At 35.6% G+C, this 27489-nt stretch overlaps 6 protein-coding genes across 6 annotated transcripts; 5 read left to right on the top strand and 1 right to left on the bottom strand.

Moving 5' to 3' along the window:
• Positions 1-201: 201 nt before the first annotated feature.
• On the top strand, positions 202-3165 carry LOC141325379 (phenazine biosynthesis-like domain-containing protein). The gene is made up of 9 exons (XM_073833997.1): positions 202-374; positions 468-564; positions 645-743; positions 826-935; positions 1011-1040; positions 1125-1213; positions 1961-2136; positions 2742-2804; positions 2914-3165. Exons 1-9 carry the CDS (start codon positions 291-293, stop codon positions 3024-3026), a joined length of 861 nt encoding a protein of 286 aa, XP_073690098.1. The 5' UTR covers positions 202-290; the 3' UTR covers positions 3027-3165.
• Positions 3166-3299: 134 nt separating this feature from the next.
• Positions 3300-6103, top strand: LOC141325381 (phenazine biosynthesis-like domain-containing protein). The gene is made up of 9 exons (XM_073833999.1): positions 3300-3817; positions 3953-4049; positions 4210-4308; positions 4408-4517; positions 4637-4666; positions 4746-4846; positions 5437-5600; positions 5754-5816; positions 5970-6103. The coding sequence occupies exons 1-9, from the start codon at positions 3734-3736 to the stop codon at positions 6080-6082; spliced, it is 861 nt and encodes a 286-aa protein (XP_073690100.1). The 5' UTR covers positions 3300-3733; the 3' UTR covers positions 6083-6103.
• A 531-nt stretch (positions 6104-6634) lies between these two features.
• LOC141325378 (phenazine biosynthesis-like domain-containing protein) lies at positions 6635-8965 on the top strand. Its single transcript, XM_073833996.1, has 9 exons — positions 6635-6867; positions 7003-7099; positions 7273-7371; positions 7473-7582; positions 7699-7728; positions 7806-7894; positions 8183-8358; positions 8555-8617; positions 8717-8965. The coding sequence occupies exons 1-9, from the start codon at positions 6784-6786 to the stop codon at positions 8827-8829; spliced, it is 861 nt and encodes a 286-aa protein (XP_073690097.1). The 5' UTR covers positions 6635-6783; the 3' UTR covers positions 8830-8965.
• Positions 8966-9759: 794 nt separating this feature from the next.
• LOC141325377 (phenazine biosynthesis-like domain-containing protein) lies at positions 9760-12106 on the top strand. Its single transcript, XM_073833994.1, has 9 exons — positions 9760-9910; positions 10045-10141; positions 10280-10378; positions 10479-10588; positions 10700-10729; positions 10807-10895; positions 11115-11290; positions 11485-11547; positions 11698-12106. Exons 1-9 carry the CDS (start codon positions 9827-9829, stop codon positions 11808-11810), a joined length of 861 nt encoding a protein of 286 aa, XP_073690095.1. The 5' UTR covers positions 9760-9826; the 3' UTR covers positions 11811-12106.
• A 206-nt stretch (positions 12107-12312) lies between these two features.
• Positions 12313-14550, top strand: LOC141325380 (phenazine biosynthesis-like domain-containing protein). The gene is made up of 9 exons (XM_073833998.1): positions 12313-12564; positions 12721-12817; positions 12962-13060; positions 13144-13253; positions 13360-13389; positions 13472-13560; positions 13815-13984; positions 14093-14155; positions 14350-14550. The coding sequence occupies exons 1-9, from the start codon at positions 12481-12483 to the stop codon at positions 14460-14462; spliced, it is 855 nt and encodes a 284-aa protein (XP_073690099.1). The 5' UTR covers positions 12313-12480; the 3' UTR covers positions 14463-14550.
• A 185-nt stretch (positions 14551-14735) lies between these two features.
• dna2 (DNA replication helicase/nuclease 2) lies at positions 14736-26075 on the bottom strand. Its single transcript, XM_073835055.1, has 23 exons — positions 26046-26075; positions 25879-25926; positions 24089-25014; positions 23046-23219; positions 22770-22953; positions 22115-22263; positions 21846-21977; positions 21504-21732; positions 21303-21420; positions 20488-20644; positions 20213-20404; positions 19536-19766; positions 19316-19432; positions 19116-19225; positions 18861-18970; positions 18417-18638; positions 17764-17957; positions 17520-17609; positions 16267-16474; positions 16086-16175; positions 15808-15990; positions 15539-15685; positions 14736-15003 (listed from the first exon to the last, which is right to left on the bottom strand). The coding sequence occupies exons 1-23, from the start codon at positions 26073-26075 to the stop codon at positions 14950-14952; spliced, it is 4095 nt and encodes a 1364-aa protein (XP_073691156.1). The 3' UTR covers positions 14736-14949.
• Between the last annotated feature and the right edge of the window lie 1414 nt (positions 26076-27489).

The raw sequence follows: 27489 nt of genomic DNA on the forward strand, positions 1-27489 counted from the left end.
CCAGAACAGGAGATCGGCTGAATGGATTTCAAAACGGTAAAAAATCAACTTATTAACTCGGGGGGAGTTGGAGAATGAGCCTATTTCCAAAAAAAGTGGAGTGTTCCTTTAAACTAAATGCTGCTGAATACATTGCCTGCCAAAGTATTTATAGACAGGATCAGCAGAGCTGACAGTCTAAGTTTGGATCATATGCTGGGAGGCACATAGAGTCATTCAAAGCACTGGACTATGATTTGCTAAACGTCACGCTAAACTTGTTACAGCTGTTTTATGCTCTAGTAGAAGCAATGGAGATTCCAATATTTACTGTTGATTCTTTTACTAATATACCTTTCAAAGGGAATCCTGCTGCAGTTTGTCTTATAGAGAATGTAAGTATTACACTGCAGACTGATTTATGTTGTTATTGTATGTTAGTCACTATGAAGATTAGAATATGAAATGTTTCTCTGTAATACATTTAGGAGCTGCGAGACGATCTTTGTCAGAGCATTGCTGCTGAGATGAATATATCAGAGACAGCTTTCATTACAAGAAAGAATTCTATGGATTTCTCCTCAGGTATTCTGCTGCTGAGATACATGCTGAAATACTCAACTCTGATTTGCATGTCTGCATTTGCTTTTGATATATTTTGTAAGGTGCAAGGTTTGGATTACGCTGGTTTACTCCTACAACTGAGATGCCACTATGTGGACATGCAACACTGGCCTCAGCAGCAGTGCTCTTTTACCTGAAAAGTAAGAAACACACATTCTTGTATTAATCTTTTTCCAAAGATTAAGACTGTGACTATTCTAAAAGCACAATATCATCACACAGAAAACGTCAACCCTGTAATAGTGTTCGAGACTAGGAGTGGGGAGCTTTATGTGCGCCAGGATGAAGAATCTATAATAATGGACTTTCCCTTAAACACACCAAACCCCCAGGTATGACCAAAACATGATTAATCAAGTAGCGTTTCTTGGTCTGAGTTCATTGAGTTTTGGATGTTTTATTTGCAGGATCAACATGAAATCAAGGATCTTTTGAAAGTAAGTTAGGCAAGGTGTAATTTACCATTTGGTTAGGTTTTTAATATGACATAAGGAAAAACAAGCTTTTATGCGCATTTTCAGGCCATAGTAGGAGACGTACCCATTCAGGATGTGTGCTTCAATCCAACCACAAGGAATCTGTTGATTCGTCTGGCTGACACTTGCGACAGGTACTGCTGGACATTCAGATGCTGAATATAACAAGGAAGAAAAGTATACTGAGGTTAGCATTGTATTTGTGGATATTAAATGGGTCATTAATTATGATTTCACCCGTTTTAACTTTAGTTAGTGTGTAATGTTGCTGTTTGAGCAGCATCGTGTATAAACCTTTGGGTCTGATTCGGCCTTAAATTGGTAAGGCAGTATTGGCGCCATTGTTTACAATACACCAAAGCACAAGCAAATACCATAATGGTAAAGGGCGTGACGTTTCCGAACAATGTGCTGGGACAACTAACCAATCTGAGCCCATTGCGAATTTCTGAGGGAGGGGCTTCATAGAACCAGGAACTCAGACCATTTTAGGAGAAGGAAAAAAAGCGGTGAAGAATAACAATTTACTGACTTTAGAATTGACAAATTCGCAATTGGTGAGTTAAATTGAGTTATAAAGTCCAATCTAGGAGATATAAACTTGCATTTGCGAGAAAAAAGTCAGAATTGCTAGATAAAATGTATAACTGTTACATAATATGTTACAGGAATAAAAAGTCTTTCATGCTGCAACTATAGGACTAATATAAAATGTCCCCTTATGAGCTGCATAAAAGTGAATCCATTGCAAATGTTATGTCAAGTACATTTTTAAAGCAACAAGCAGAATTAATAGTATGTTGGTAATATTGTCCAAAAGGCAGTTTATTTTTTTTTATCTAGATCACTATGCAAGGTTGTTGACTGTTTGTTGTTGGTAGATCTGAACTTACATCTTTGAAGCCTGAAGCAGAAGATCTGCTGAAAAATGAATCCACTGGGAAAATTAAAGGTGTCATTGTTACAATGAAGGGAGCTCCGACCGCACAACCTGAATATGACTTCTATTCCCGTTACTTTTCTCCTTGGGTTGGGGTCCTTGAAGATCCAGTCTGTGGTGAGCTCAAATCATCACATAATTATCAAAATGCAGCAACCTGCAATACATGAGGAGAAATCTAGAAGTTTCCACATGTTAATGTAAAGCCATGAATTCCGACAGGTTATAAATGTAAATGCACAATTATAGTGATCATATGTGAACCCTGGACCACAAAACCAGTCATGAGGGTCAATTTTTTTTAATTGAGATTAATACATCATCTGAAAGCTGAATACATAAGCTTTTAATTCATGTATGGTTTGTTTGGATAGAACAATATTTGAAAATCTGGAATCTGAGATAAAAAAAAAAAAAATCTAAAATATTGAGAAATCGCTATTAAAGTTGTGCAAATGAAGTTCTTAGCAATTCATATAACTAAACAAAAATCAAGTTTTGATATATTTTCAGTAGGAAATTTTCAAAATATCCGCATGGAACATGATCTTCACTTAACATCCTAATGATTTTTTGGCATAAAAGAAAAATTGATCATTTTGAACCATACAATTTATTGCTGGCTATTGCTACAAATATACCCGTGGTACTTAAGACTGGTTTTGTGATCCAGGATCACACATGAATTAATTTCCTACAAACTAATGATTATTTCTCAAAAGGGTCTGCGCATACAGTTCTTGCTGGCTACTGGTCTGAAAAGCAGAACAAAAAGAAAATGTTGGGTAAAGAAATTCATTATTACATTAGTTCACATGAATGAATTAAACAGTTTTCCCAAAAGTCTTAAATAAAATGCAGAATAAAGTACCTATTTGATTTTTTTTTTTTTAGCCTACCAGTGCTCCAGGCGTGGGGGAGAGCTGGGGCTGGAGGTTAGAGATGATGGTCGAGTCAACATCAGTGGTCGGGCACAGATCATTCTTCAGGGAACTCTTAAAATCTAAACAACCTGCAAAACCTCACTGAATGTGTTAATAGCTTAATAGAAATAAGTCCATTTTGTTTCTCAAACATCTGCAAACTGTGGCAAACTTAGTTACTTGTGTGCCTAAATACAATAAAAGTGATTTGGTTTTAAAAGTCTGTAAATCTGAATGGATGTTTTATACATTTTATTGCAGAATATTAATAAAATTGTCTGTTGGGCAGACTAAGAGTAGATCTTCTGATATTAATCCAGGACAAAGCAAACCAGGGTTACAGTCATAGGGAGAAACTAAGGTGAGAGATGACGGTTGACTGAACATCACTCATCAGACATAGATCATCATGCAGGGGAATCCCAGCAACTGCTGTGATGGATGGCTACCAGTTGCCTTTCATTTAGATTGTATAATAAAGTCTACACCGTTTACACAAAAACAATAGAAAGCATTTACAAGAAAATACCAATAGGTGAATATGCAAATGTCATCGACAAAGAACAATACTGCAACTGGTTTAGAATTAGTATAGAAATATATATTAGCATTCATTTTTTCACTTCACAGTTCGACTAAAAAGGCATTTTAAAAATCTTGGGTCTGTACCTTTAAAGTTAGCTATTACATCATTAGGGTCAAAGTCGAACTTGATTTCAAATAGGCCTGTCGCTCTAAAAATACTTAAAAGGTGTAGAAAAAAAACCTAGAGAGCTGAAGAGCTGTAATCAATGGAGATTCCAATATTTACTGTTGATGCTTTTACCAATTTGCCTTTCAAAGGTAATCCTGCTGCAATATGTCTCATAGAGAATGTAAGTATTACACTGCACAACACAGTCTTGTAAATATGTTATCTTTACAGTGTATAGATTAGTTATTCATTGTAATTAAATTAAAAAGTGTTTGCCTTTATAATATTATAAAATGTTTCTCTTTAATTCATTTAGGAGCTGCGAGATGATCTTTATCAGAGCATTGCTGCGGAGATGAATTTATCAGCAACTGCTTTCATCACAAAACGGGATTCTATGGATTTTTCTTCAGGTCTGATTAACATATGTCTCTAGTACTTCTAAGTGCATTTTAGTATCAACAATAGTTGCACGTCTTAGTGGAAAGCCATTTCTTTCTTTATTATACACATTTAAATGTCTTTATTTATTACAAAAAACCTGTTGTAGAATTATTTGATATATTTTGAAAGGTGCAAGGTTTGGATTACGCTGGTTTACCCCCAAAAATGAGGTTCCACTATGTGGACATGCAACACTGGCCTCAGCAGCAGTGCTCTTTTACCTGAAAAGTAAGAAATGCTTACATCAATCTAATCATTAATTCTTAGATTGCTCTTTTAGAATAATCAGTCTAGTGTCTTTGGTAAAAGATTAATATCATCACACAGAAAATGTCAACCCTGTACTGGTGTTTGTGACTATGAGTGGGGCGCTTTATGTGCGTCAGCATGAAGAATCTCTAATAATGGACTTCCCATTAAACAAACCAAACCCCCAGGTATGACCAAAACACACCTTGTGTACACTTTCTTCAACAAAACTCATATAGTCTCTCATGTTTAATCAAGTAGAGTTTCTTGGTCTGAATTTATTGAGTTTTGTATGTTTTATTTGCAGGATCAACATGAAATCAAGGAACTTTTGAAAGTAAGTTAGCCAGTGAGTAATTTAAGATTATGTTTTTAATATGACATAAGGTAAAACAAGCTTTTATGTGCATTTTTAGGCCGTAGTAGGAGACGTACCCATTCAGGATGTGTGCTTCAGTCCAACCACAAGGAATCTGTTGATTCGTCTGGCTGACACTTGCGACAGGTACTGCTGGACATTCAGAGGCTAAACATAACAAAGAAGAAAATTATACCGAGGATGGCTTTGTATTTGTGGATATTAAGTGAAACGAATATTGTCAAGAGAGAAACAGAAGACAACTAGCTCAAAGCAAAGAGAATCTATTGCAAATTTACATTTACAAGTACATTTTTAAAGCAAGAGTCAAGAGACTAGAATTAATAGACTAAGTGTACCATTTAAGCCCACTTTCAACTTTAAAGTCAAATTAAAAAAAGGGAAAATCATATTTTATGCTAATCATTATTTTAACCAATACAGTGATTTGTTAATTCCCTGACATTTTTTTATTGCATACCAAAAACATTCGGCAATGTTGAGTTAGCTCTACTTATGTGCATGCTGTCTCAGTGTACCTCATGCAAAGACACCCAAAAACTTTGATGTTGTCAAAAATTGATTTGTCTCATAAACCATGTCAATATCTTTAAATAACACATAAACTTACATTTTGGGTACACTTACCCTAGTATGTTGGTAATATTGTCCAAAAAGGCAGTTTATTGTTGTATCTAGAACATTATGCAAGGTTGTTGACTGTTTGTTGTTGGTTGATCTGCACTTACATCTTTGAAGCCTGAAGCAGAAGCTCTGCTGAAAAATGAATCCACTGGGAAGATTAAAGGTGTCATTGTTACAATGAAGGGAGCTCCGACCGCACAACCTGAATATGACTTCTATTCCCGTTACTTTTCTCCTTGGCTTGGAGTCCTTGAAGATCCAGTCTGTGGTGAGCTCAAATCATCACATAATTATCAAAATGCAGCAACCTGCAATACATGAGGAGAAATCTGTAGCAGTTTCCACATGCACAACTAGAGTCATCATACATTTAATATGAATTTGTTTCATGCTTTAAAAGATGAATAATTATTTCTTAAAGGGTCTGCACATACAGTTCTTGCTTCCTACTGGTCTGAAAAGCTGAGCAAAAAGAAACTGTTGGGTAAAGGCTTTTTTTTTTTTCCCTGCTCTGGAGAATCAAAGGAACTTCATAATGACATTAGTTCACATGAATGATTTAATTAAACAGATTTCTCAAAAAGCTTAAATAAAATCCACAATAAGGTAATAATCTCTTCTATATTTATTTTTCCAGCCTACCAGTGCTCCAGGCGTAGGGGAGAGCTGGGGCTGGAGGTTAGAGATGATGGTCGAGTCAACATCAGTGGTCGGGCACAGATCATTCTTCAGGGAACTCTTAAAATCTAAACAACCTGCAAAACCCTCACTGAATGTGTTAATAGCTTAATAGAAATAAGTCCATTTTGTTTCTCAAACATCTGCAAACTGTGGCAAACTTAGTTACTTGTGTGCCTAAATACAATAAAAGTGATTTGGTTTTAAAAGTCTGTAAATCTGAATGGATGTTTTATACATTTTATTGCAGAATATTAATAAAATTGTCTGTTGGGCAGACTAAGAGTAGATCTTCTGATATTAATCCAGGACAAAGCAAACCAGGGTTACAGTCATAGGGAGAAACTAAGGTGAGAGATGACGGTTGACTGAACATCACTCATCAGACATAGATCATCATGCAGGGGAATCCCAGCAACTGCTGTGATGGATGGCTACCAGCTGCCTTTCATTTAGATTGTATAATAAAGTCTACACCGTTTACACAAAAACAATAGAAGGCATTTACAAGAAAATACCAATAGGTGAATATGCAAACGTCATCGACAAAGAACAATACTGCAACTGGTTTAGTATAGAAATATATATTAGCATTAATTTTTTTCACTCCACAGTTCGACTAAAAAGACATTTTGAAAATCTTGGGTCTGTACCTTTAAAGTTAGCTATTACATCATTAGGGTCAAAGTCGAACTTGATTTCAAATAGGCCTGTTGCTCTAAAAATACTTAAAAGGTGCAAGAAAACCCTAGAGAGCTGAAGAGCTGTAATCAATGGAGATTCCAATATTTACTGTTGATGCTTTTACCAATGTGCCTTTCAAAGGTAATCCTGCTGCAATATGTCTCATAGAGAATGTAAGTATTACACTGCACAACACAGTCTTTTACATACAATATCTTCACAGTGTATAGATTAGTTATTCATGGTAATTAAATTAAAAAGTGTTTGCCTTTATAATATTATAAAACATTTCTCTGCAATTCATTTAGGAGCTGCGAGATGATCTTTATCAGAGCATTGCTGCGGAGATGAATTTATCAGAGACAGCTTTCATCACAAAACGGGATTCTATGGATTTTTCTTCAGGTCTGATTAACATATGTCTGCTCTAAAAGTGCATTTTAGTATCTACAACAGTTGCACGTCTTAGTGGAAAGCTATTTCTTTCTTTATTATACACACTTAAATTTTCTTTCCTTATTTTATATTTTACAAAACCCCTATGATTTGTTGTAAAATTATTTGATATATTTTGAAAGGTGCGAGGTTTGGATTACGCTGGTTTACCCCCAAATGTGAGGTTAAACTGTGTGGACATGCAACACTGGCCTCAGCAGCAGTGCTCTTTTACCTGAAAAGTAAGAAATGCTTACATCAATCTAATCATTAATTCTTATATTAATCTTTTACCAAAGACACTGGACTGTGATTATTCTAAAGGCACAATATCATCACACAGAAAATGTCAACCCTGTACTGGCGTTTGAGACTTTGAGTGGGGAGCTTTATGTGCGTCAGGATGAAGAATCTATAATAATGGACTTTCACTTAAACAAACCAAACCCCCAGGTATGACCAAAACACACCTTGTGGACCCTTTCTTCAACACAACTCATGATTAAATCAAGTAGTGTTTTTTTTTTTTTTGGTCTAAATTTATTGAGTTTTGTATGTTTTATTTGCAGGATCAACATGAAATCAAGGAACTTTTGAAAGTAAGTTAGCCATTGAGTAATTTAACATTATGTTAGGTTTTTAATAAGGAGAAACAAGTTTTTATGTGTATTTTTAGGCCGTAGTAGGAGACGTACCCATTCAGGATGTGTGCTTCAGTCCAACCACAGAATATTTGTTGATTCGACTGGCTGACACTTGCGACAGGTACTGCTGGACCTTTAGAGACTGAGTATATCAAGGAAGAAAATTATATTAAGGATGGCACTGCATTTGTGCATATTAAGTGAGACGAATAATGTCAAGACAGAAACAGAAGACAACTAGTTCAAAACAAAAAGAGAGAATCTATTGCAAATTTTATTTCAAGTACATTATTAAAGCAACAGTAAAGAGACTAGAATTAATAGTATGTTGGTAATGTTGTCCAAAAAGGCTATTTTTTGTTGTATCTAGAACATTATGCAAGGTTGTTGACTTGTTTGTTGTTGGTAGATCTGCACTTACATCTTTGAAGCCTGAAGAAGAAGCTCTGCTGAAAAATGAATCCACTGGGAAAATTAAAGGTGTCATTGTTACAATGAAGGGAGCTCCGACCGCACAACCTGGATATGACTTCTATTCCCGTTTCTTTGATCCTTGGCTTGGTGTCCTTGAAGATCCAGTCTGTGGTGAGCTCAAATCATCACATAATTATCAAAATGCAGCAACCTGCAATACATGAGGAGAAATCTGTAGCAGTTTCCACATTTTAATGTAAAGCCATAAATTAAAATTGTTTATAAATGCAAATGCACGACTAGAGTCATCAAAAATTTCATATGAATTTATTTCATGCTTTAAAAGATGAATAATTATTTCTTAAAGGGTCTGCGCATACAGTTCTTGCCGCCTACTGGTCTGAAAAGCTGAGCAAAAAGAAACTGTTAGGTAAAGGCTTTTTGTTTTCTTTTCTGCACTGGAGAATCAAAGAAAATTTATAATGACATTAGTTAGGTAATAATCTCTTCAATATTTGTTTTTTTCCAGCCTACCAGTGCTCCAGGCGTGGGGGAGAGCTGGGGCTGGAGGTTAGAGATGATGGTCGAGTCAACATCAGTGGTCGGGCACAGATCATTCTTCAGGGAACTCTTAAAATCTAGACAACCTGCAAAACCCTCACTGAATGTTTAAATAGCTTCAAGTCCATTTTCTTTCTTAAAGATCTGCAAACTGATGTTTCGTTCACTTAATGAGAAAATACACAATAAAAGTGATTTGGTTTCAAAAGTCTTTAAATCTGAATGGATGTGTTCTACATTTTATTGCAGGAAATATGCTTTTATTGTAATGTATTGTAATTTTATTGTATTATGTGACCCCATGCCTTATGTTAAAATAATGCATTTAATGAACAAAGGTCATTAATTATTTAAATGGTTGTATTATATTGCATGTTGTTTCATGAAAATAAAATGTTATGGCTTCCAAGTTTCAATAAATAGAATTAGTATGTCCCAAATCGTAGTGTGTTGGAATAAGGATGCCAAAGATTCCCAGATGTCTACTACTTCTGTGCAGATTGATGCACACTAGACTAATACTGCCCACAACACATTGTTTAGTGGACAAGAATTTAAATACAACTACAAACACTCATAAAAAGTGTTAAAAACGATAAGCATAAAACTGGAAGCATAATTCATGTAATTAAAATGTTGCAACAGTTTTGGAAGTGTCTAAAATGACTGTACCCAAATGTACAAGTCATGGTGTTTGGTGACGAGTTTTTGGCTCAAGGTCTGCATTTAAAGTTACACCAGAGGTGTTCAGCTGGGATTAGGATTTGGCTTTCAAATTCTGCCACACTGACTGAATCAATCATTTCTATTTGAACCTTGCCTTATACAGAGAGGCACTGTCATGTAAGAACAGAAAGGGTCCTGTCCACACTATTGTTATAAAATTAGAAGCACACAATTCCCTACAATATCTTTATATGCTTAAAAATTAAGAGTCTGTACCTTTAAAGTGAGCTGTCACACCAATAGGGTCAAAGTCTAACTTGATTTCAAATAGGGCTGTCGCTCGAACTTGATTTCAAATAGACCCGATGCTCTAAAAATACTTAAAGGTGCAGTAAAAAAAAAGCTGTAATCAATGGAGATTCCAATATTTACTGTTGATGCTTTTACCAATGTGCCTTTCAAAGGTAATCCTGCTGCAGTATGTCTCATAGAGAATGTAAGTATTACACTGCACAACACATTCTTCTACATATGTTATCTTCACAGTGTATAGATTAGTTATTCATGGTAATAAAATCTAAAAGTGTTGGCACTTCATAAAAATAAAATGTTTCTCTGTAATACATTTAGGAGCTGCGAGATGATCTTTATCAGAGCATTGCTGCTGAAATGAATATATCAGAGACAGCTTTCATCACGAAACTAAATTCAATGGATTTTTCTTCAGGTCTGTTTTACATATGTCTGCTTATTTATAAGTGCCTTTTAGTTTCTACAGTTCCACTTAGTGAAAAGCTTTTTATTTTGTATTATACACAGACAAACCCTATGATTTGCTGTAAAATTATTTTATATATTTTAAAAGGTGCAAGGTTTGGATTACGCTGGTTTACCCCCAAAAGTGAGGTTCCACTATGTGGACATGCAACACTGGCCTCAGCAGCAGTGCTCTTTTACCTGAAAAGTAAGAAACGCTTACATCAATCTAATCATTAATTCTTACATTAATCTTTACCAAAGACACTGGACTGTGACTATTCTAAAAGCACAATATCATCACACAGAAAACGTCAACCCTGTAATAGTGTTTGAGACTTTGAGTGGGGAGCTTTATGTGCGCCAGCATGAAGAATCTATAATAATGGACTTTCCATTAAACAAACCAAACCCTCAGGTATGACCAAAACATGTCTGTGGACCCTTTCTTCAACTAAACTCATACAGTCTCTCATGATTCAATCAAGTAGTGTTTCTTGGTCTGAGTTTTGTATGTTTTAATTTGCAGGATCAACATGAAATCAAGGATCTTCTGAAAGTAAGTTAGCCATTAAGTAATTTAACATTATTCTGGGTTTTTAAAATAACATAAGGAAAACATATGTGCATTTTTAGGCTGTGGTAGGAGACATACCAATTCAGGATGTGTGCTACAGTCCAACAACAAGGAAACTGTTGATTCGTCTGGCTGACACTTGCGACAGGTACTGCTGGACCTTTAGAGACTGAATATAACAAAGAAGAAAATTATACTGAGGATGGCATTATATTCACTGTATTTGTGGATATTAAATGAGATGAAAAAAGTCAAGAGAGAAACAATTAGGTCAAAGCAAAAAGCAGAAAAGCAAAAAAAGCTAATTTTATGTCAAGTACATTTGTATCTAGAACATGCAAGGTTGTTGACTGTTTGTTGTTGGTAGATCTGAACTTACATCTTTGAAGCCTGAAGGAGAAGATCTGCTGAAAAATGAATCCACTGGGAAAATTAAAGGTGTCATTGTTACAATAAAGGGAGCTCCGACCGCACAACCTGAATATGACTTCTATTCCCGTTACTTTTCTCCTTGGTTTGGGATCCCTGAAGATCCAGTCTGTGGTGAGCTCAAATCATCACATAATTATCAAAATGCAGCAACCTGCAATACATGAGGAGAAATCTGTAGCAGTTTCCACATTTTAATGTAAAACCATAAATTAAAATGGTTTATAAATGCAAATGCACAACTAGTCATCATACATTTCATTTGAATTTGTTTCATGCTTTAAAAGATGAATAATTATTTTTTAAAGGGTCTGCGCATACAGTTCTTGCTTCCTACTGGTCTGAAAAGCTGAGCAAAAATAAACTGTTAGGTAAAGGCTTTTTTTCTCTTTCCTTCCTGTCAAAAGATGATAATGACATTAGTTCACATAAATGAATTAATTAAACAGTTTTTCTCAAAAGGCTTAAATCAAATGCAGAATAATAATAATAATCCTTATTTGTTTTTGTTTTTTTCTCAGCCTACCAGTGCTCCAGGCGTGGGGGAGAGCTGGGGCTGGAGGTTAGAGATGATGGTCGAGTCAACATCAGTGGTCGGGCACAAATAATTCTTCAGGGAACTCTTAAAATCTAAACAACCTGCAAAACCTCACTGTATGTGTTAATAGCTTAATAGAAATAAGTCCATTTTGTTTCTCAAAGATCTGCAAGCTGATGTTTCATTTACTGAATGAGCAAATAACAAAACAAAAATGATTTGATTTGTAAATCTCAATGGATGTTTTATACATTTTATTGGAGAATATTAATAAAATTGTCTGTTGGGCAACTAAGGGTAGATCTTCTGATAAAGATACAGGATGTAGCAAACCAGGGTTAGTCAAAGGGAGAAACTAAAGCAACTGATTTTTGACTGTCAAGTTTACTCATTCTCAAAGACAATAAAAAGTATTTACAAGAAAATACCAAAAGGTGAACAAGCAAATGCATTAATGTGTTAAGATATATATATATATACACACACACACACACACACACACACACACACACACACACACACACACACACACACACACACACACACACACACACACACACACACACACACACACAAGCATTAGAATCTCGTCCACTCTGTTTTACAGATCACATGACAGTAAAAAGTTTGAAATCTTGGGTCTGTACCTTTAAAGTAAGCCTTTACAACATTAGGGTCAAAGTCCAACTTGATTTCAAATATTGCTCTAAAAATACTGAAAAGGTGCAAGGAAAAAAAACCCTAGAGAGCTGAAGAGCTGTAATCAATGGAGATTCCAATATTTACCGTTGATGCTTTTACCAATGTGCCTTTCAAAGGTAATCCTGCTGCAATATGTCTCATAGAAAATGTAAGTATTACATTGCACAAGACAGTCTTGTACATACGTTATCTTCACAGTGCATAGATTAGTTATTAACGGTTATAAAATCTAAAAGTGTCAGCACTATACATATATATATATATAAATATAATATTATAAAATGTTTCTCTGTAATTCATTTAGGATCTGCGAGATGATCTTTATCAGAGCATTGCTGCTGAGATGAATATATCAGAGACAGCTTTCATCACAAAACGGGATTCTATGGACTTTTCCTCAGGTCTGATTAACATATGTCTCTAGTACTTCTAAGTGCATTTTAGTATCAACAATAGTTCCAATTAGTGGAAAGCTATTTCTTTCTTTATTATACACACAAAGAAACCTATGATTTGTTGTAGAATTATTTGATATATTTTGAAAGGTGCAAGGTTTGGATTACGCTGGTTCTCTCCCAAAAGTGAGGTTCCACTATGTGGACATGCAACACTGGCCTCAGCAGCAGTGCTCTTTTACCTGAAAAGTATGAAACGCTAGTTCTTACATTAATATTTTATCAAAAAGAAAAAACTGTGATTATTCTAAAAGCACAATATCATCACACAGAAAATGTCAACCCCGTACTGGTGTTTGAGACTTTGAGTGGGGAGCTTTATGTGCGTCAACATGAAGAATATCTAATAATGGACTTCCCATTAAACAAACCAAACCCCCAGGTATGACCACCTCATGCACCCTTTCTTAAACAAAACTTATACAGTCTCTCATAATTAATCAAGTAGTGTTTCTTGCTCTGAATTTGAGTTTATTTTTTATTTGAAGGACCAACATGAAATCAAGGATCTTTTGAAGGTAACACTGCCAGGTACTAATTCTGTTTTTAATATGAAACAAGTATAAAATAGCATTGTGTCACTTTGTTGAACATCTTTAGGCTGCTGTAGGAGACTTACCCATTCATGAAGTGTGTTACAGTCCAACCACAAAGAAACTGATGGTTCGTCTGGCTGACACTTGCGACAGGTACTGCTGGAGTCTTCTCTTAGGCTTTTCTAAAAACAACAAGAATGAAAATTACATTGATGGTGGCATTGTGTTATGGGCATTAAATAGGAAAACAACTTTGCAGAGAAAAATTAATCTATTGCAGATTGTGTGACACTTTAAAACATGTTTCAGTACAACATTCAGTCAGTGAAAGAGAAAGTTCTCCATCTACTACATATTTGATAAGGGTTTTCCCTTCCATTCTGCTGTTAATTCTTAATTGTTGTCAGGTCTGAACTTATGTCTTTGAGACCAGAAGCAGAGACTCTTCTGAGAAACGAAACCACTGGTAAAATAAAAAGTCTCATCATTACACTGAAAGGAGCAGAGAGGTCTGGATATGACTTCTACTCCCGTGTCTTCGCCCCATGGGTTGGGATCCCTGAAGATCCAGTCACTGGTCAGCAAAACATTCAAGCTGTTTGAAATGTGTATCATGTAAACTCAAATCATTTACATACATAGTAATGCCAATTAAAGCATCATAACACTACTTTATTTCTAAAAGGTTCTGCACATACAGTCCTTGCTGGCTACTGGTCTGAAAAGCTGCAGAAAAAGAAAATGTTGGGTAAAGGCCTCCTTGTCCTTCACTGCATCATGTCATCATAAACACACTGGAATAAATTCAAAATTCCTATTGAAAAGGACGTTAATATGAATAAACAAGTTTAAAAGCAAATGTTTAAAGACAAGAAGCATTAACAAAAGCTCTTGGCTCAGAAAAAAAAAAAACATTCATCTCTGCCATATTTGTTTTTCCAGCTTACCAGTGCTCCAGACGAGGAGGCGAAGTAAAGATGGAGATAAGAAACGACGGCCGACTGGACATCATTGGTCAAGCACAGATCATTCTTCAGGGAACTCTTAAAATCTAGACAGACTTGTAGTTTTGATGGAAATCAAGTGCATTTATTGTCTCAACATTAATGTGTTGAGTTTTTTAATAAATAAAATGCAAATTCACAGATGTGCAAACTTTTTTTTATTATTATGTCTTTTAAGTCGTCAACAGTTTTCGGTGAAGAAAAAAGTCAAAGAGACTTTAAAGTAATATTTGTTGCAATTTATTAAACAAAAACATTAAATTCTTAAAATTCTCATATATATAAAACACATACACAAAACACAAAGATAAAACTGTAATGAAACATGAGGTAGGAATTCATTGGGTGAAAAATGAGTGTAATTATGTCCTAGGCCTGTCAGCACTGATTTATTTTTAAACTTCACCTCCATTAAAGGTGTCTATAGTTATCTGAAGCTTATGCATACCATTTCACTTACATTTTTTTTTTCAAGTAATTGTTTCACAGCATTATCTTTTTGACGTACACTATGAATCAGTAGAGGTTTTTGTTTTTATCACAAGTGGATTCTGGGTAGTGCCTCATGGGCAGCAGCAGGCAGCTGGAAGATGTGACTTTAATTAAGGAGAACTACAAAAATTGTTTCACAAAAAAAAGTGGTTAATAATTTATTAATTACTTTAAAGGGTTAGTTCACCCAAAAATTAAAATTAGTCCATTATTTATTAGCCCTCACGGCATCCTAGGTGTATATGACTTCCTTCTTTCAATGCAATTGGAGTTCTGTTAAAAATTGTTCTGGCTCCTTCAAACTTTATAAAGTAATGGGCAGGTGATTTTCTTCATCAAAGCGCATTCATCTATAAAAAAAAGTGCCTCACACAGCTCCGGGGGGGTGAATAAAAGTATTCTGTAGTGAAATGATTTGTTTTTGTAAGAAAAATACCCATATTTAAAATGTAATAATCACTTTAATCTAGCTTGCGTTCTTGTTGTATACGGAAGCAGCTCCAGGCGGATATCTTTGAGGGTGAGTAAATAATGGACTAATTTTCATTTTTGGGTGAACTAACCCTTTAATTTATTTTAATGACAGTGAAAAAAATTCACTGATTCCCATTAGTAAATGCAGCTGTAAAGGATATCATATCTTCCTGTTGAAGGTGGCAGAGAAGTTTCTCCAGGGGTGCGTACCGGCGAAGGGTGGGTGCCGAGCCTAGCATGAGAAGCTTGTGTTTGGCTCTAGTGATGGCCACATTCAGCCTACGCCAGTCCTGAAGCAACTCTCCCAGCTGAAAAATGATGAAGCCTCAGAATAATGAAATAATCTAGTACATAACACTTGCAATGAAGAGTTAACTGGCTTAAATGTAAAACATTTTGTTTGTTTAAACTCAGGGGGAAGGCCACTTACGTTGCCTTCAGGGTTGCTTCGAACAAAGGACACTATGATGACGCTCTTGTCACGTCCTTGGTATTTGTCCACAGTGTTGACTTCCAGAGCTTTAAAGGCATCTCCCTGCAGCAGACTGGAGATGGCTTTTAGCTGTTGTCGATATGGAGCAATGACCCCAATATCAGACGCTCTACATCCAGCCTACAACACATTAAAAAATTCTAATTTAATTTCAAGCACTACAGAAAAAAAAGCACAGATTTTAGTGTGTTTCATAACAAATGGCATGTTCGGACCTTGAGCAGCAGAGTGACGAGGGCTTGTACCAATATGGCTTCTGTGTGGTTGCTGATGCCACTTTTTTCCACCGTCTCAGGGGCAGGAACCTGAAGAAAGGTACAGTACATAATGATGAAAATGTATTCTATAACAGGCAAAATTAGATAAAGAGTAAGAAAAAAAGAAAGTCAGGCTGACCTCGGAGGTGTCCAGGAAACAGACAGGACTATTGGGTTCCAGCGCAGCCTGGACCCAAGCACTGTACTGTGGCTGACACACATACAGGTCCAGCTCCTTCTCGACTTGAGCTCTACCGGGCAGCTGCAGCACTGCGTTTGCCGTCCTCTCAGAGCCACACTCCAGTCGGCCCTCATACATCAGAGCATTGCTCAGGGACATGATCGCACTGCAGGATGGAAAATGTGAAGTATAAGAGGTGTGCAACTGGAACCTGGTGGTTGTGAGTATTCTCAAAAATGTATAAGAAAATTAGTATTCCACATGAGTTTTAAAAACCTATTTCAAAGATATTTAATGTTAAAAGGATAGTTCACTCTAAAATGAAAATTACCTCATGATTTACTCACCCTCAAGGCATTCTAGGTGTATGACTTTCTACTTTCAGATAAATTGGCTTTCCCAAGCTTTATAATGGCAGTGAATGAGTGTTATTTTTTCAATAGTCCCAAAGACATCAAATAAAGTGCATACATCCATCATAAAAAGTGTCTGACATGGCTCTGGGGGGGTGAATAAAGGCTTCCTAAAGTGCATCAATGTGTTTTTGTAAGAAATGCACGCATATAGCATATGCTCTGGTGAGAAATGACAAATGCGGATGTGCAGATGAGAGAGCAAAACACCGGTCATGAATTAGAAGTACAAAACAAGGATTTGCAAAGAAAAATGTTGAAGGATTTCAATATAAGCCAAGAGGAGACTGATTTGTCTTTGCTGCAAACAAAACCTGCTTCTTACCGGCGCCTGCGCTACGCCTACATCCTATGCTATCCATGAGACCGTACGACAGTAAACGGAAGCTAGAGATTACTTTTTATATAGTTTTAAATATGGATATTTTACTTACAAAAATGCATGAATTCACTTCAGAATGTATTTATTACATAAAGAGCCATGTGGAGCACTTTTTATGATGGATGGATGCACTTTATTGGACTTCAAAATCACCCATTCACTGCCATTATAAAGCTTAGAAAAACAAGGACATTTTCATAAAATTCAAATTGTATTCGTCTGAAAGAAGAAAGTCACATACACCTAGGATGCCTTGAGGATGAGTAAATCATGGAGTAATTTTCATTTTTGGTGAACTATCCTTTTAAAGGTTTAGTCTAAATTTGCATATTTGCAAACTTGCATAATGATTTTTTATTTTTCATTTAACAAATCACATAGGTCAAGCCTGAGTGTCTGACTGGTATTGCTCCCACCTGTTCATTCGGTACTGCACATTCAGCTGAACAACTGCATCACTGTGGTGCTCCAGACGTTTGAACAAACTCTCATCCATACCCAATGTCCTGAGTAAAGAAATTTATCAATTCTTACATTTCACAAAATACTGTGGTAAAATAATGGTTACGGTAATAATATGGTGGTAGTGTAAGTTCAGTTAGCTCAGTTATGTGATTAAAAAAAGCTGTATTCAAAGGCAAACAATCTTTCAAAAACTACCTGGCTTCAGTATTCTGCACAATGGGAGGAAGCTGTTGGTGGTCTCCCACCAGGACAAAGCGTTGGGCGTAGAACAGCGGACCCAAACATACAGGTTGACTGATCTGAGAAGCCTCATCCACGATGCAGAAGTCAAAGCGTCTGCGGCTGAATATTGGGTGCTTCACACCCATACAGGTGGTGGCCACAATCAGCTACAAAGAAAAATAGGGTGAGCTTTACGAGTCCATTTGAATTTTGTGAAGTAATCAGTGATTGAACAGTATCCATTACTTGTCATACACACTACAGTTTGGGGCCAATAAGATTTGAGAAAAAAAGATAAGATACTTTTATTCAACAAGTATACATGAAACTGTATACTTTTTGTATACATCAAAAGTGACAGTAAAGATTTCTAACGTTACAAAAAAATTTTAACCAAAGTATATTATAGACTTTTCATTAAGAACCTAAAGAGTCATATGAACTTGTGGAAAATGGGCATCCGATGACCCCTTTAAGAAATGTTTTTTCAGCACTAAATCGGCATATTAGAATGATTGGTTCATGGTTCATGTGACACTGAAGACTGAAGTAATGATGCTTCATTTATTATTATACAGTTATTTTAAAGTGTAAAGTTTAAGATCAAGGATTTGAATATGTCCTACTTCTTTGTTGTACAGTTGTTCCAGCTCTTCTAGTGTTTGGATGCCTTTGGCCCGACATGACTCCTCTGTGAAGGGCAGGATGTCATGGTGCACTTTTTGAGCACGTCCCAATCGCAGGAAGCCAATCTTAAACCTCTTCAGTTTCAGAAGGATGTTGTCCACAGCAGAGTGGGTGTAGCTAGTCAGAAGTACACTGAAACCACAAGCATGGAGTATACGCACCTGTAAAACAAGGAAGTGCAACTTAATGTCAGATTAATATTCCTTTGTATATAGAAACCAGCAGCAGCAACAAAACAAAGTCAGTTTCACTCTACAGGTCATAAAGTGGGTGGGAAAATAAGATTCATGCAAACAGAATTATGACTGTTTCTGAAAAAAAGAACATTTATTTATAATCTAAAACACAGATGGTTTCCAAAACATTTACAAATAAGCTCTTACCAGTGTACAAATGGTGGTAGTTTTCCCAGTACCTGGCATTCCCACAATAAGAGTGTAATCTTTGGATAGCAGCACTTTTTTCATGGCTTGTTTCTGAGGTTTGTTTAGTCCTGGGAGTCAACATGATGAAAACTCATTAAGTAGGAACAAAGCAGTTCTATTACTCAAAGAACACATCAAGAGCAACTCACTGCAAGAGTGAGATTATAGTTCAATGAGAGTAGATTATCAGGAGAATGCAGTGTTTGAACACACCTTTCAGAATGCTGGCCACAGTGTCCTTGGCATCTCGAGGCAAAACACTGCTGAGGCTGTCAATGAACTGGGGAGGTCTGAATTCCACAATCAACTCCCTCAGTCTTTCACTGCAGAAAATTACACATATTTAGCTTTTTTAAAAACAAAAAAAAAGCACTACTAGGTACATTTAAAGAACAACAAGAAAATGATCATACCTGGTTGGAGTGTTCTCCATTAACATAGACAGGTTTCCTAGATGAGTGCTAAGACCGCCTGCACCTTCATCCTGGTCCAGTCGGAAAACTGTGTTTGAGGAATACTTGGAAAGGTTTCTGGAAATTACATACATGTGGAATTAGACTTTGATGTATGCTTCAACATTTCAGATTCAGTAAAACTGAACAACATTAAGTAAAGCATCTGCAAGAGACTTACTTGTCCAAAGAGCAAGTCACTCCACTGACAGTTATTTCTGTGACATATCCTGTGGCCAGTGCTATGAGCTCTGAGTCCTGATCACTGACTACAATCCTGTCACCCACTATCAGGCCAGTGAGATTCTGATAGCCCTCCTTCCTCTCAAAGCTGTGCTTATATACACCATCAGATAGGACAGTGACATCTCCAGCTAACTGCATGTTACCCGCGCAGCCACCACTTTTCTCCCTGAGAATGAACAACATAAGAACAGGGATGCAACAGAGACATTCATTAGGGCCAAAAACATTCAATTGCACAAACAAACACTGTTAATCTGCTTAGGATCTAAAAAATGCATTAAAAAGATAAAAATCAAATCAAATCAAACAAAAAAAATCTATTGAAGAGACAATTGCTCAAGATTTTATTTAGGATTTTTTTCCTATAAAGTAAACTTCTCTTTAGGGATCATATTTAAAAATTGTTAAAAATTGGATAAAGGCATCTGCTAAATGTCTAAATGTAAATGAATTCTCAATGGAGGGGCATAAATCTTTAGATATCATTACAAATTTCTTCATTTGTGTTTCGAAGTTGACCTTCCGAATGGGTTTGGGAAGACATGAGGGGGAGCAAATAATGGGTGAACTAACATAGTGTACAGTAAAAGCCATATTCTATAAAACACCCACCTCTGCTGGGGAGTCTGAAGCCAGATATTGCGCCGACCTCCTTTGTTCTCCATGGTGAGAGCCTCCAGTGTGCAGAGCAGCACCCAGTGGCTGAAGTACTGAAGGTGCACATGGTTGAGGTGTTCGCTCTCTGATTGCACAAAGGCCTGTGGATATTCATTACAGTTCTCCACGGGATCTCTCTCTACAGCTCTACACAAAATAATGCATTTCAGCTGAAGCTCAAAAGAATCACAGAACTTTGAAGTTGTAACAGAAAAGAGAAAAAACAATACCTGTTGTAAATTGCACAGTTCCTTTTCTGAGGACAGTACTTGCATGCCTGCTGGTCAGATATAATGGCAGGCAACAGGGCCATTTGACTTTTTCCATCTACCTTAATCAGGTTGTTTCCGACATGATGGGCCAATGAGTTTCTTATTTTAATCAGTTCTGTGATGGAAAAAGAAATAAACAATGTAGTCAAATGTAGTCAAAAGCAGGATATAAGCCTTAGATCTTAGATTTTAACATTATGCTTTTATGACCTCAAGTGCATCAACTCTCATTTGCAACAGTTGTGCGAAAATACATGATTCAAAGAGACAGTTCACACATAATAAAGATTCTGTTAAACCTTATGCCTCTCCCAACTCATAAGAACATTAATTTGTTTTTAAACAAAAATGAAGATATTTTTGAAGAAACCAGAGGAATTTCTATCTCTCCATTTAAACTCAACAACCTCAAAAGTTTCATGCTTCAAAAAGTCCAGAAAGACATTGTAAAAGTAACCACATGCATCAAGCAGCTTGATCCAAGTTTTAATTTTTAATTAATTAAGATTTAGACATTGTTCACATATAAACAATGATCAACGCATTATTTATAGAGCTCATCAAATAAGGTAGGCTCAAACTTGCTTGCTTCAACAAGAACCAATGAGGTTTGTGATTTAAGGACAGAAACCTCTCAGGTTAAATTAAAATATCTTAATTTGTATTCTGAAAATGAATCAAAGTGTTCTGGGTTTGGAGGGTGTAGATGACAGAATTTCTTTTCGGGTGAATCATACATTAAAAAAAACAAAAAAAAAAACAAATAAACGAACCTCTCCTGTCCATGTGGTTACCCACAACAGGATGTAGACTTCCAGTCTTCAAGTAGACAAGGAAACCTGCCTCTGGATCACAACGTCTAGCTGAGCTCATCAATGTGTACAGAATAACCTAGAATAAAAATGAAATGTCAAAATATTAAATGATATTTAGTAGCAATGTGACATGTCTATAGTCTCTGTTGCGTATTGTACCTGACTGCGATGCTCAATGGAGTTGGACTCCTTGCCAGTTTTCAGTTCCAGTGGCACAATCCTCTCTATGGGCTTTCTGCCCCTCCGATGAATCCGAACTCCAGCTGTGACATCTATCTTCCCCTTCAGGCCAAAACGTGGACACCAGATGTTTTCTTCAATGTCCATAAAATCTGTGACTGTCAGGCTACAGGTGGCATCTTGCTTGCTCAGAGCCCCGTCGCTAGGGCTGATAGTATATTAACCACACAAACCATTACATTTATTTATAACACAAAAACTGAACCCATCAGACCATGCTCTCCACCATCTTTAAATAAATGCATATACATATATACTTACAGTTTGAGAGTGAGCTGCTTTTGTCCAGCCTGCGGTGAAGTGTGGAGGTAATTTTTTGCCCACTCAGATAAAGAAGGAAGATATTCTTCTACTTCCTGTCTCATGTCAGCCTGGGTCAGCTTTAGACTATACCTAATTAAGCACAATAGCACAATACCTGTATATATAAATCTAAAAAAAAAAAAACTATAAAAACTGAAAACTAAATATAACTAAAAATAATACTGATGTGTCTTTAAAGGTGGAGCTGATGTTACAAGATAACTTACATTTGTCCGAGGTAGTTAGGGCTTCTTAGGGCCTCTGCAGCAAATGGCTGTATCCTTTCTGAGGAGAAATCTGAGGACATGGCTGCTTTTTGGAAGATATCATGAACTATGGTACCATTTAACATCTGCTTAGATCCACCATCAAATGCCTGTTTAAAAACCACAAACAATTTTTTTTAATTATTTTAAGCATTAAAATATGACAAGTGCAATTAAGAACACACCAAGGTTTGCATCATCAATCATCAAGAATGCTGAAAATATTAATATAAGCAGTATACATTGTATATACATTCTGCATATGACAAAGATTGTCTTATGATTTATGCTATAGCTATTGGAGATTGATACATACAGTTGAGGTCAAAAGTTCACATACACCTTGCAGAATCTGCAAAATGTTAATTATTTTACCAAAATAAGAGGGATCATACAAAATGCATTTTTTATTTAGTATTGACCTGAACTAAATATTTCAGATAAAATACGTTTACATATAGTTCACAAGAGAAAACAGTTGTTATTTTAGTATTTTATACAGTAGTTATACAGTACAGTAGTTATTTCAGTATTTTATAAAAATGACCCTGTTCAAAAGTAAAAAAAAAAAAATGTAATGCCCCAAAGCTTTGAACTATAATATAAATTTTCACACCTTAAACATCTCTCCCAGCACCCCTCGCCTCAGGCAGCGAATACTGCTGGCAATGCTGGTCCCCGATATCAGCAGGTCAGGCAGCAAAACCAGGAAACCAGAGTCTCTATCAATCGTCCACAAGCCGGAAACACACCTTCCTTCCAAATGAATGACGTCTCCAACAGCAACCGGAGTACTTTCCCTTTAGAAAAATGGTTAGAAAGTTCAAAACACAAGACAATCAGAAAGAAGCCTCTCAAAACTCTTTTTCATAGGGCATGTAACATTTTGTACCAGCCATCTTTGAGAATACAGGTCTCTCTGGACTGTGTCGTCTTGGAGCAGGTGATGGTTAAGTGCTTCTCTGTGCAACTTCGTGATGAGGTAACAACCTGTACATCCAGTACCCAGTATCGGTTATGAACACCAGATGTCAGTATAACATGCTCTGGTATGCCTTTGTTTTTTCTGAAATTCAAAGAAATCAGTTTTAAGCAGGGTTATTTTTGTTAACTTTCAGGATTCTTTGACGAATAAAAAGTTAGAAAGAACAGCACTTATTCAAAATAGAGAGCTTAATTTTGAATAGTTTAACACATCCTTGCTAAATAAATACATTAATTTATTTCAAATAAAGATTGACTGGCCCCAAACTTTGATCTGTAGTGTATATTGTTACAAAAGAGTATCCTTTAAAATAAATACTGTTCTTTTTAACATTCAAAGAATCAAAGAACCCTGAAAAAAGTATCACAGGTTCCCAAAAAATATTAAGCAGCACAACCGTTTCCAACATTGATAATAAATCAGCATATTAGAATGATTTCTGAAGGTTCATGTGACACTGAAGACTGTGACTGAGTAATGATGCTGAAAAAAATCCAGTTTTGCATCACACGAATAAATTACATTTTAAAGTATATTGAAATATAAAACCACTATTTTGAATTGCAATAATATTTCACAATATAATTGATTTTCTTTTTTTTTTCTTCATCAAATAAACACAGCTTTGATGAGCAGAAAATACTTAAAAAAAAAAAAAAAACATTAAAAAGCTTACTAACTCCAAACTTTTGAACAGCAGTGTATATAAAAAATAAAAACTTAACTAAACCTGAAATAAAATTAAACTGAACATAATTAATAATTAAAAAATAGTTAAGTAGTAAAAATACAAAAATAAATAACTAAAAATTTAACTATTATTGATTATTTATAAAAAATAAAATGGTACATAAATAATACTAGTTTTAATACACAGAAATCACCAAACTATCAAATATTACTAAAGCTCACTTATATATACATAAATGGATTTAATAAAACATTCATACTCATGACTGAACTTCTTGGGTTTTGGTGCTTCTGATTTTTGCTCCACGTCATCATCAAACCAATCATCTATCACATCCGTAAAATCATCTTCAAATGGGGCTGGCAAAGTCTTTCCATCAGCGATTTTGTCTTTCACCTGCAGATCAGCAGTACTCAAGGGTCTCTTCTTAGTAATTGGACAGTTGAGAAAAGCCTCTTTTTCTTCAGTAGATCCATTTTGTATCCATGAACTATATGACATCAGAAGATCCAAGTCATTTGTTTCAGAAACCGTACTCATGTCTACCTCCGACTTGACATTTGGAGCAAGTGAATTCTCTTTCTCACTTGTACTAAAGCTCAGATGATGAGACAATTTTTTGGAGAGCTTTGAGAAACCATTTGTTTTTCCATTTGTTTTCACACAAGGCCCAGTTGCCAATCGACTACTCTCAAAACTGAAAGACTCAGCTTTGATTTTTTTCTGAGGACTCTTTGAGAATACATTTTGTTTGGCCTCTAGTGAGCTTGCGTCACAATTAGGTAGCTTCTGAACTTGCATGGTCCTGGACCGTTTGGCACTCTGGATGTTCTCTGTGCTGTGCAACAACCTCTTCACAGAGCCAGAGTGACTTAGGCCATTTTTAAGCTCAAAGGTGTCTTCGGACTCTGGACTGCTGGTTTTCTGTGGCTGCATCAGCTTACGTGCCATCAGGCTAGGTTTACCTCTGACACCTTTAGTATGTAGGCCACGGGAGACAGGTGAACGGTTCTCATATGAGGTGTCTGAAGGGTTCTCGCTCCTCAGACTGTCAGGCGTCTCTGGAACAGCAGAAGGTGTTGTTGGAGAGCAGGGGATATGTGTATCCTCTGCAAAACCAGTCTTCAGTGAAACAGGGACTCTTGTAATTCCAGCTGCAATTTTTTTAGGTGACTTTTGTGAAACCTGATAAAACATAAAGGTGATGTTATGGTGTGTGTATATATATATATATATATATATATAAAAAAAATTAATTTTTTTTTTTTAATACAAAACAATTAAATAGGTTCTGAAGACATTTATCAAACAATTTAAATCTACGTAGATGCATGAGTAAAATTTAATAAAAACAATTATAAAAATAAAAGGGCATCACAAACATATGTGTGACCCTGGACCACAAAACCAGTCTTAAGTAGCACAGGTATATTTGTAGCAATAGCCAAAAATACATTGTATGGGTCAAAATGATAAATTTTTCTTTCATGAACAAAATCATTAGGCTATTAAGTAAAGATCATGTTCCATTAAGCTATTTTGCAAATTTCCTACAGTAAATTCATTTTTGATTAGTAATATGAATGGCTAAGAAATGGCGATTTTCTTAATATTTTGATTTTTTTTGTAGCCTCAGATTGCAGATTTTAAAATAGTTGTATCTTGACCAAATGTTGTCCTATCCTAACAAACCATATATCTGTGGAAAGCTCATTTATCTTATTTACATTTCAGATTGTGTATAAATCTCAGTTTTGAAAAATGGACCCTTATGACTGGTTTTGTGGTCCTGGGTCACATATAAAATGATTTTAACAAAAAAGTTGTTGTGCTTTTTTATAGATTCAAATTAGATTTCAAATGACATCCGCATAACCTATTTAATTTAATTATTTGAAAACAAAATCCATATTACAGGCCATATAGTCATAATGGTCTTCGACAATATAACGGTAAATAAACGATAACAGAATTTTTATTTTGGGTGAAGTATCTCTAAGAGCAACTAAAAGAGTTTTTAGTTTTTTAAGAGTCTTGTTAGGTCCTTACCTTTGAGACGAAAAAGGCAGAAATGTTTGACTGAACTCCATTGACCATCTACAACAGCAAAAGAAAAAAATATAGTTAGTAAACTTTCACAGCAGATAACATTTACGTTACATCTAAATAACTAGATGAGGAAGAATGACAAAGCATTAGAGCTACTAAATACTTACGGAAGATTTGCTGGTTTTACACTTCATCATCGCGGACCGTAAGTAACGTAATTAAAATTAACGTTACTAAAAACAGATTTTTTTTTTCAATATCACAAAGCAGCTCTTGGTATCAAAACTTTAAAAAAAAAAAGCCCCACATAACTTAGACAGCTGCATATAAAGAAAGCCACGGCTATTACGGCTCAAATCACGTTAATTTGTCCAGAAACAGATATTCTCCAGTACCAACAGTACTCCAATCCAAACGTTTTCACATTTGCTTTCACATAAGACAAAACGTATCAGATTTCTTGCGTAAACAACTCTTGCTGCATCTCTGCAGAGTAAACACTACGATCTCAAAATTCCCGCGTACAGTCGTTGAACTTTACATCACATGAGAAAGCAAACGTTTCCTCGTTGTTTTTAGTCTGCTGTATTAACGCCGTCATTACCGACACACTGCCACCTAGCGAGTTTGTAATTGTTACTCAGTTTGAAAACAAATCTGCCCGTTTATTATTAACAGTCAGTAAAAAACGGGCAGTTCTATTGTTATTTTTTTTGTATAATAGGAAATTATTTTGTTACCAAGACAACAAACACAAGCAATGCTAGATTTTGCCGCATGATTTTGAATGTCATCATGGTAAGTACGTTTTGCTCAGAGCCATATAAAAAGAGAGTTGCGACACGCTTTGATCTCGCCGCCGCACGGTCACGTGGTTCATGGAGCTCTCAATAGTTCCAAACAGCTCCGCGCTGTCAATGTGTTTGAATGGAGTTAAATAGGATATACAGCAGTTTTACTATATTTGCAGCAATTTCGAGTAATTATTAACACATAATGTGCATTGATTGTGTATTGATAACTTCTCTGAATACGCTTTACAATCGCATTTTATTCTGGGGAGTGATAAAGAGACATAATTAATATGTTCTCATACTCTTTGGCAGTCAAATGTGACCAAACACCTTAAGTGTAACTTTTATTCAATTAAATAACTGTAATATATATAGTTAAGTTCTATTTAGTAAATATTTTGAGGAGGTTTTTTTTGTACTTAATATGTGCAATAATGATCCTGACCATTTAAAAGATAATATTTTCTAATATAGTATTTAGATTACAGTTAGTGTAATATTTAAGGTTAAATACATCTGCATGTGTATTTGGACATGATCAAACACTCTTTTTTTATACAGTATGTTTCGATTTAACGATTTAATGTTAAATAAAAAAAAGTAATTTACTCTTGTTTTATGATATTCAAATATACAACATAAGTGAATATTATAAAAGGCAAGCAAAAATGGCATTTAACATAATAGAAAAGATGAAAATAATGTTTAAAAAACACAAGGCAACGAATTGCATTCAGCATACATTTTTATCGTGTTTCTTGAATGCAGTCTTTACTGAAACTCATTCAACCTCCTACAGTGAGAGAAAGATTGCAGA

The sequence above is a fragment of the Garra rufa genome, chromosome 2, assembly GCF_049309525.1.
Source record: "Garra rufa chromosome 2, GarRuf1.0, whole genome shotgun sequence".
Classification (NCBI taxonomy): Eukaryota; Metazoa; Chordata; class Actinopteri; order Cypriniformes; family Cyprinidae; genus Garra; species Garra rufa.